The sequence below is a fragment of the Haemaphysalis longicornis genome, unplaced genomic scaffold (assembly GCF_048455015.1).
Source record: "Haemaphysalis longicornis isolate Haplotype H1 unplaced genomic scaffold, Haemaphysalis longicornis Haplotype H1 scaffold_2, whole genome shotgun sequence".
Classification (NCBI taxonomy): Eukaryota; Metazoa; Arthropoda; class Arachnida; order Ixodida; family Ixodidae; genus Haemaphysalis; species Haemaphysalis longicornis.
The window spans coordinates 260,103,504-260,113,049 of NW_027526295.1; the positions used below are offsets into that span (position 1 = coordinate 260,103,504).

General features: G+C 44.8%; 1 protein-coding gene across 1 annotated transcript; it reads left to right on the forward strand.

Moving 5' to 3' along the window:
- Window positions 1-1,010: 1,010 nt before the first annotated feature.
- Window positions 1,011-7,540, forward strand: LOC144170503 (HCLS1-associated protein X-1-like). The gene is made up of 7 exons (XM_077700345.1): window positions 1,011-1,227; window positions 1,346-1,500; window positions 1,605-1,714; window positions 2,903-2,960; window positions 4,525-4,625; window positions 5,919-6,072; window positions 7,182-7,540. Exons 1-7 carry the CDS (start codon window positions 1,169-1,171, stop codon window positions 7,289-7,291), a joined length of 747 nt encoding a protein of 248 aa, XP_077556471.1. The 5' UTR covers window positions 1,011-1,168; the 3' UTR covers window positions 7,292-7,540.
- The last annotated feature ends 2,006 nt before the right edge of the window (window positions 7,541-9,546 follow it).

Below are 9,546 nucleotides of genomic sequence, written 5' to 3' on the forward strand. Positions count from 1 at the left end.
TCGACAGCTGCCTTCCGATGCGGAATTTCCCACATTTGTCATTCCACAAGCACTCAATTCCCGTGTTTTGCCAGTCCTCTCAACAACTGATGGACGCAAAAGCACATAACAGCAATAACAGTCACGAAACCGGTGCTCCGCGCACATTGAAACGGTCGGCCGTTGCAGCGGTTTCAATTTGAATTGGCGGCTTTGTGGTTGCGAATTCAGAAACGAGGTGGTGCACCAGTCGGCTGTTCGTAAAAAGTTGCGTACATTTTTGCTCAACGAATGTTTGATGCGGAACTTGTTAATAGTATTTTTAAATAACACATTGTAAGCGAACTGTGTGGGCTCTTTGAGTCACGGAATGAATGTTTTGTATTCTATACCAAAAGTAACAATTTGCCTGCGCCGTCTGGTGGGCTTGATGGTCGAAAACAGCGCTTTAGGTTGGTCACGTGGGGCGTCGATTTTTACGCCGCCTATAGGGAAGACAGGGAACGTCCAAGCTTGAGAGGCCTGCGAAAGCGCAGTTTGCGTGCAGAAGTCAAGGTCCGTTCGTTTCTCCTGCACCAGTTCAGGCGGTGCAGCACTCTGCCATTCGCTGCCGAAGAGACGCAGCAGTTATTACTGCATGGAAGTAGCAGACGAAGAGAGGGCTTTTGCTAAAACAATTATTTGCTTATAATTTTGCCTTTCTTTCTCCTTTTTTCTTGCATGTTTGGGAGAATGATGTCATCGTTATAGAGTTAATACTACTGTCATCGCGCTACACCGGTTACACCAATATTACACTAGTGTAGCAAGTCAGTGCAGGTAAAACACTTTGTTGGTAAAAATTTACACTGACTGCAATGTTTCAAGCTGCCGTATTTTGGTGGCATGCAGCGTGTAATTTGTTTTTGTCGCAGTATACAAAAAAGTAATGGATTTTTAGAAAAATTTTTGGTCAATTTTGGTCGCTGTACTGGCTTTGTTTTTGGCCGATTCGGCTAGAGTCGGCTTCGGAACTATTGTGCGCTTCAGCTGTTTCGACGTTCGATGGTTCGACGTCGTCATTGCACCCATTGCATCATATAAAGAAAATTCTGCTCTTGGTTTCAATTATTAAGCACGATTACGACATTTGAGTTGTGTTCAATGTGAGAACTTCGTCACTCAACATAGCGAGAAGCTCTGCAAAGCCATGAACTTGCACGAACTGTTCCGATCTTTCATGGGGATCTCACCACCCAGGGATCCAAGGTATGTAGTACAGTGCTTACGCCAGTGAGCGCGCAGCTGGTACCTCGATGGCTTACTTAAAGCTAACGGTGGATTCTGACGAAATGAAACAAAAATGTGCTTGTTTATTATGGTGCAGCTTTGGAGGTCCTGTGTACGAAGACAATGGCGGTTTCGGACGGGACGAGAACCCGTATGAAGGCTCGATGTTCAGCGCACCGTGGGATATGTTCCAGCATTTGGACGGCATATTTCGAAGCTTTGGACTGGCCGAATTACCTCCTTTTTTGCATGGTCTGTTGCGTTCGAGATCTGCGCACATACAACTGCTATTTGCCGTGTGTGTCTGTTTCAACGCATACACAACTGCTATTTGACGTGTGTCTGTTTCATCGCAGGCCCCGACATGCCCGCTCTAGAGGGACCGAGTGAGCAACCGGGACATCTGCGTGATCACATGCTTAAAGTTCCCGACTACCAAGAACCGTTTCGAAGGAGCCCGGACATGGTGAGGGGGATGTTTTCCTTTTGTTGCTGTGTACAACAGACGTTTCTTGAGAGCGGAAGGTTTCAATCGAAGCTGTAGTTCGTCGAGTGCGCGCTCACGATTAGTTGTCACCTCGTTTGAAATGTTACCGTTTCCCCAAGCTTCTCTTCCCAGCATTCAAAATTGGGTCGCAAAAAACTTTGCTCCTGCATTGTTGCAATCAAAACTTATCCCTGTGTTCCAATTCAGCTTGCGAAGCTTCGTGAAACCGAAACTAACGCTTTGTGGGCTGACAGTTTTGCAGAGTAACGATACAGGTATCTTATGGTTATTATTAAATCTTATTCTGATAGGTAATGCTTACCTCTGAAGAATGTGTAACACTTTTTCTAAATGAAGAACTGCTTGAAATTCACAATTCCCCAGGGTTGCATACGCTTAGCTTGCATGGCTGTTTTCTCATGTGCTCTGTAAGACGCTGTTTCTTACGTTAACATATGCAGAGATATCTTGGGTCATGGAATGCAGCGTATAGTTATCTTGAGATCCTGTGAGGCTTGAATGCTGCGTATGACAGACCAGTTGTTCACACGCTCAAGCTTTGCCTTATACCATGAGCACATCAAGCAACATCGCACAATGCGCGCATGTATACACACAATGCTGACATTTCCTATGACCCTTAGCGTCATATGCAGCGAAGATGCAAAGAGTGATTCGTCAGGCCTACATCCAACCTTTTGCCACATACCTAGCGCTAAGTGGTACGAATTCAAAATACTTTGCTACGGGCTACTTCTTTTCTTACCAGAGCTGCTACTAATAATCCTGTTGTTCCACAACTGTTGAAAATGTACTAAGCAATTATAGACTCATTAGTTGGTCTTTGCATTCAATATTGGTGCAATTGTTTAGCACTTTAGCTAATGTTTGGCTTCCCTTTCCTTGATAGACACAGCCACATCCTGCCAACCATTCTCTGGGCACCTTTTTCCATATTACTGAAGCTTGCTGGTAGAGCTTAACTGTCAATTGAAAAGAAATCTAGTGCAGTTGTTTGAGTTAAGCCATGAAGATAAATCTAGTGCAGAGCAGTGGCCTAGCTAGATACCCCTAGATCCTTGTAAATGGTAAAGCATTACAGCTGCATGCTTCTGCTTCTTGTTCTTGGCTGTACGACTAAGGCATTGTGTTAAACTGTGTTCCCAGTGGCCAAATTTGTCGCCGGGGCACATTCCGCAAGAGGACCTGCCGTACAAGGACTTTGGTAAGAATTATTCTTTGCTGCGAGTCTTTTTGAGGAATGCTTCAATTGAGACAGCTTTACCTCTGGATATGTCCCTGCATATGCTCTGCAGCTGCTTATGTTTCTGGTGTTTTGAACTGACCGCACCATTTTTTTTCCAGATTTTAGTATATGAGTGGCAGTAGATTTTTAATGCAGAGTATTTTAAAAGCTTGGGAACTGTTATTCCCACCCAACACATCTCCACACTGCAAGTTGGTATCTCAAAAATCCTGAATGGTGAATGCGATCTGGGGAGGAACTTGTTTAATGCTTGATGACATGCAGACTTAATGGCCTCGACTATTCCCTCTTTTACGAAATCACCAGCATCCAGACCCCATTGAGTGCACCTTCGAACATCAGTATTTGACACATAGCCAAAAGTAAAAAGAAAGAAGGTAGCGCATGCAGTCAGCCTAATTTAGTATACACCTTGGCCAGTCTTCTGCATGGGTATGCACCATGGTCTGACCGGCACCTAACCAACTACTGCTTTTCCAACACCCTCCTCAAGCTTGAACATATAGGGGATGGGGGAAGTAGGTGTCTTCCTGAAAGTAACAGTATGTAAGAACATGTAAATGGTAAATGTAAATAGTGTAAATAGTAAGAACATGTAATTAAACATTGATGTAGCTGGTCATTTTTGTTGAACAAAAACAGAGACAAGAACTTTTACTTTCAAACAAGCCACCTCACCACAACTGCTGGTGCTGGTAAATATTGTTTAAATTTGCTTTGGTGTGCCAGTTCAATCAAACGATTTGTGCTAGATGGCTTGACGATGTTTTACTGTCACATATATGTGCATATCATGTTGCTTATCACAACGGCAAATGATAGGCTCAGTGAATGAACACTGAATGGAATGCCAGCCACCAGGAATGCCACGAGGAGCATGGGGAAAGCAGCTTGTCTCTTTTTTGTGAAAATGCAAATTATGAAATGTTAGGAAAGAAAAAAGAGAGAAACACGGGCCCTGGGTGGGACCTTCCCATAACCTCTAAAAAAGGAATCCAATGCTATACGAATTTTCATTTGGCTGTTTTCATTGCAGCTTCATGTCTGCAGTTGTGTGGGAAGGCCAAAACAGTTCCTCTTTTTCACAGGACGTCAAAGGGCTGGCTTTGATTTTCTTTTTTATCATTGGGCTGGAAACTTGACGCAGGAGGCCGTCTCCGAATGCTGCTTTCCTCAATGGCTTAACCTATGCTCGGGGGTGGTAGCCAGAGGCACTGTGACAATAAGTGATAAAGGGGACCACCGTTTAATCCCCAAGCTGTTACTTGAGCATCTATAACTTGTCAGGAGCAGTCTACAAGCCGCCCGTGGCACCAAGACTGCTGTCACCGAGGCCCTCACCATGCATGTTACCCTTTGCTGGGGATACCCTTAACTTGGGGGATAGCCTTAGTGGATACCCTTACCCTGGTTAGTTGGGGATACCCTTAGCTGGTGATCTCGGCAGGCATCTTTGACGTGGCACCTGTTCAAGTGGTGGTGGTCCTGCCTGTGCCAAAAGCTTGGTGGTGGGTACATGCAGATTTGGACGAGCACGTGGCCCGGGCTGGCCTGGACAGCCTTCTGGCGCCGACGGAGCCACAGGTCTGGATGGGTGGGATGAGCTCGATGCAGCACTCGCGGGTATGTGCACCATTTAGTAGGGGTCCTGCTTTTCTGAAAATATGTCTGAAAACAAATATGAAAACAGAACAAATTTTTTGCATAATCTCATGCCTATTTCTAATGCCTTTAAGCTTTCATAGGACTTTTTTGGTTTGTCTGGCTGTTTTTTTGTTTTTTTTTTCACACAAAAACTGTTCTTGTTTTACAAAAAGAAGTTAGATGTTGAGGAGAAGCCAGCTGGAAGCACCCAAATGCCTGTGCACTGGCTGCTGAAGTGTTAGTGCATTGCCTTCAAATCATTGTTGGCTTTCCATGGAATTTTGTATTGTAGTTAACAACTTATCACTGAAAAAAAAAGTGCTATGCTGAAATTCAACCAGAACAGTTTGTTTTACAAGCTTACAATCTTTAAAGGAACCCAGAAACACTTTCTTTGAATTGACAGAACTAATAATTTACAAGTCAAGTATGAACCCATTATACGCAACATTACTTTTAAAATATTTTTTTAGGTATTGACCAGAACAGCTTGTTTGACAAGCCCACAATCTTTAAAGGAGCCCAGAAACACTTCCTTGAATTGACAGAATGAATAATTTACAAGTATGAACTTATTATATGCAACATGTACTTTTAATATTTTTTAGGTATAGCCGTTCCCACAGATTTTGTTGCTCTTGACAAAAAGCAGATAAATATTTTATTTTATGAAGAGCATTTCTTGAGTTGCACTAGCTGTAACACCAAAAGGAAGCAACAATATATCTTCTGGTGTCAGAAGAGGGACCACACTTACCTGTTGCGTTTATTTTAACAAGGTAATATGTAAAACAACCATTGGCAGATAGTGGGAGCACCAGAGGGGAGCTGGATATGACTAAGGATACCGCATGTGAAGCAGCCACCCATACCTGCCTGCTTCTTAAGCTCCTGTATTTTTTTTTTCTTTTTTCCATTCACTGTACCGTTTCTATGTACCAATTGACCTTGTTTTCAACACAGTTGTGATGTTTTTCCCAATTTCGTTTCTTGTGAGACACGTTGCGTTGAACAACAAATGTAGCCCACAGCACACGCTGTGGATTGCACTTTTACTACTATAAGCAGACCATGGATGAAGCGAATGTGAAAATGTGCGTATTTTTAAATGACTGATGCATTGTTGACTGTGTAGCAGGCCAGAGGAGGCTGCAGTCTGAGTGTGCACTGGGAGGAAACATGGAGGAGGAGGAGCTTGGATGGCTTTGATTTGTTGTACGCTCTTGTTGGTGTACACCGCTCATCTCGGTCCCTTCTGTTTTGCCCCTCCAGAAACTCGAGGAGCGCTCGGTTGTCCAGGACGCTCAAGGCAACGAAGAGGTGACTGTGCGGCGGAGCTTGGGTGATCGGTCCATGACTGTTCGCACCATCAAGCGGCCTGACGGGCTCACAGAGACCCAGGAGCAGTACGTGAACATGGACGAAGGCAAGTTGAACGCTGCCCTGTGCCTGCTTACCACTCGTGGCTTGCTGCAGGCTTTCCTTACCCTCCTTGTGAAGCCGCTGCTGTACCCTTAGGGCAGTGGTTCTCAAATGGGGGTCCGCGGACCCCAGGCGGTCTGTGAGAGCATTTAAGGGGTCCGGAAATTCTTTTCTCGATTTTTGCCACCACTTGCTTGCAATGCGGAAAAAAAAAAAAAAAAAAGTGGCTTCACAGCATTACATGTGCATTTAGTTTCTCCGCATAGCAGATATTTTAACATCTGCCTTTTGCACAACACGCCAGCTATGAGAAGAAAAAGGACAGACACAGAAAAAGGCAGCATATAGGTGTTCAAAACACTTCTAGATTCAAGAGCAAATTGTTTAACATTAAGAGGCACAGTGTCATTAACGTCCAGCAGAAAAGGCAGGCATTGGATAAGTGTGTGGGCGACAAAAGCTGAAAGTGTGCATTGTTTGACATTATGACACCAATCAACATGTGCTCCATCGTGGGGTCCCCCCATCACTTCTGCAAGCCCAAAAGGGTTCCTCGGCGCAGTCATGGCTGAGAACCACTGCCTTAGGGAAAGGAATTTACGAAGGGGGACATGAAAGCCAACCTTTTTCTGGAATTTTGGAAAGTGTAATTAGAATTGGAGTCACAGTATTAATGAGGCAAGAAAAAGAGGTTTCTGACCCCTTCAAATGGCACCTTAGAGACTCTTTTTTTGGGGGGGGGGAGGCAGCTGCACAATTGCTGACGCTGTACAAAGGTGCTTCCAGTTCAGTGTAAGCAATCTTCAGTTCACTAATGTTTCTGATGCAAACATCCCCTGGCTGATGCATGCACAGCTGCATGCATTACTGGGAGTGCAGGCTTTTTGCAAGTGCAGTGTTGTCCCGCAGAGCATTGTTGTGATTTCTAATCTGCACAAGTGAAGTTATTGGACAAGGGGAGGAGGAGGAGAGGGGTTGTAGCAGGACTAGGCCATCTTTCGAGAAGAGCCTTTGGCTGCCCCATGATAGGATGTTTGGTGTTGTATTTGCTGGTTCATTTGTGCGTTTTGATCCACTCTGCTGACACAGTGCATTGGCTGCTCTGGTCCACAGGTGACAAGGCAGCGTTCGAGGAGATGTGGAATGGCTCATCGGGCAGCAAGGCCAGCGATGGACCGCTCTTCCGGAAACTGTTCGACTTTTTCCCCCCAACCAGGCCGTAAGGAATGACCATCTTTAGCCACCGAGAGCTTCAGTTAAAAAATGAGTTGGACATTCTAAATGGATGGTATAAATCCATGCTTTGTCCTAGCTGTACAGTCTTTGTTACTAACCTATGTTGTTAGGGGGAGTACACATGATCTGGTTGGTCAAATGCTGGTTGACATCTGCACTTCTTGCATGTGTGGCTTTTGTGTTTCGGGTCTGCAGTGCACAGTTAAAGCTAACCTTTTGCATTTCTAGAGGTGCCACATCTGCTGCGAGATCTGTGATCTGCTGTGTTATTGGGCAGGAACATTGTGTGTTCATTTGCCTTCAGAGTTTCTTCTGAGAACGCTGTGCTGATACAAAATCAAATGACCAGATTGAAGCTAATGTGTTTTGTGCCGCTTTCTTTTTCCCGCATTGAGTTTGCCCTACGGTCGTCTCGCTAGCCTGTAGGGAACCCTGGTCCAAGTTGTTGTATTCTGGTGCTTTGTTTGCAGCTGTTTGCCTTGTTTGCTTTTGTGAAGTTTGGGAATTGTTCACAACCACCCTGCACTTGTTATGGCTCCTTTTTGTTTTGTACATCTAGCACTTCTTGTTTAGTAATCCTGCTTTTGTTCCTAATAAAAGCTTGCGTGTGCCTTGAGCGAGACTCAATTCCTTGCACAAAGCAACTTTGCAAGTCACACACACATTGAAAAATGCCACTTCCTTGCCAAATAAAAATTAACCCTCTGCAGTTTGAAACTTTTACCCACTTTCCTGCCGTTCCGGTCCACAGCTATTTTGCCAGTTTCGGATGCCGCGAAGAAAAACGCAAACTGTGCAAGAAAAACCCGCAGGATATTTGATTTTTCTTTTGCAGACTTTTGAATAGTTGAGCAGCGTGTGAAACCGCTGAAAGCTTTCTCCTGGGTTCATGCCAGGGTTTTTATTGCAGGTTTTGCAGAAAAACGCAGTTTCCCTCTTTGTTTTGTTTTTCTGTCGCTGCATACAGCACGAACAGCACAAAGTAATGATCCGCACGGTGCTGTCTTCGTTGCCGTGGTATTCGTCACTCGCTTCTGTCGAATCACTGTTATCGCTAATTGATGGAGGCACGCAGTTATCTTCCTCACTGAAGTCATCGTTACTATCGCAAAGTGCACCGCCGTAGATGGCACACGATGAGAAAGCATCCATGCTTCGCAGCGAAGAGCATGCTCGTGAAAACGCTCTCGAATCCAGAGAGAGAAAAGAAACTTTAATGAGCAAAAATAAATTGTGGGGTGGCTTCCTAGTCTGGAACTTCCTAGTCCGGAAGCCCGTGCTGAACATTGTGCTGCAACCTAGTGCAAAAAGAAACAACAAAGTTCACTTAACTCTCATGAGATGGCGCATCATGTATGCAAGTAATGCGGGCGCATTGCAGTGAGAAAAACTGCAAAATTTAACCTTGAATGGCTATGTCGGAAATAGCCCGACAACGGACCACTACAACCATTTTTACGACAACGGACCGCAGAGGGCTAAAGCTGTTTCACTCAGTGTGAAAGCTGTCAGAAGTGCAGAGCAGTGATTTACCATAATGGGCCGTGGCACCGTTATCTGCTCACTGCTAGCACCCATTACGCTCTTTGCCTCCCTGTTTCACTCCTCTCGTCATGAATTTAATGGAGTTTTGTCTAATACAATTCAAATTTCATACCTTTGCAGTGCTTGCACACACCGTCTGAAAGAGTGTGAGTGCGAGTTGTGTTCTTTTTGTGCTCGCTTTCATTTTGCACGTGCTGGAGCCTGCTGCGCCATTCTAGATGCGTTTTTTTTTTTTTTCTCTTCTACGGCCACTTTTTTCAGATTACCATTGTAAAAACCAGCCCAAAGAGCATTTAACTAAATGAACGCGGGGATTGCCGATTATGTACATATATTTTGCCTCAAATGTACCTGCAGTTTTCTTAGCGCTAACTAACGGGGACTGCTATGACCGGTCCCAGCGGTACCAGAGGTTTCGAATAGTTCTGCGTAACCTCTTGTTCATGTCTCTTAACACTTGGCAGGAAGGTTTGAATCGAGGGACAAGCGGGTATCTTTTCAAAGCCTCTGTTTGGGTGCGTGACGCCGCTCGACTGCGGTGGCTAGATAGCGTGACAGCAGCTATGATGACAAACCGGGCCCCCGAAAGTGCTCTGCACTTAAAAACTCTTACCCAAGGACACACATCTATTGTACTGGTCACATCGGTATTGAAATCCCAAGATTTTATTAAAACCTGCAGAGAAACTATCAAGGC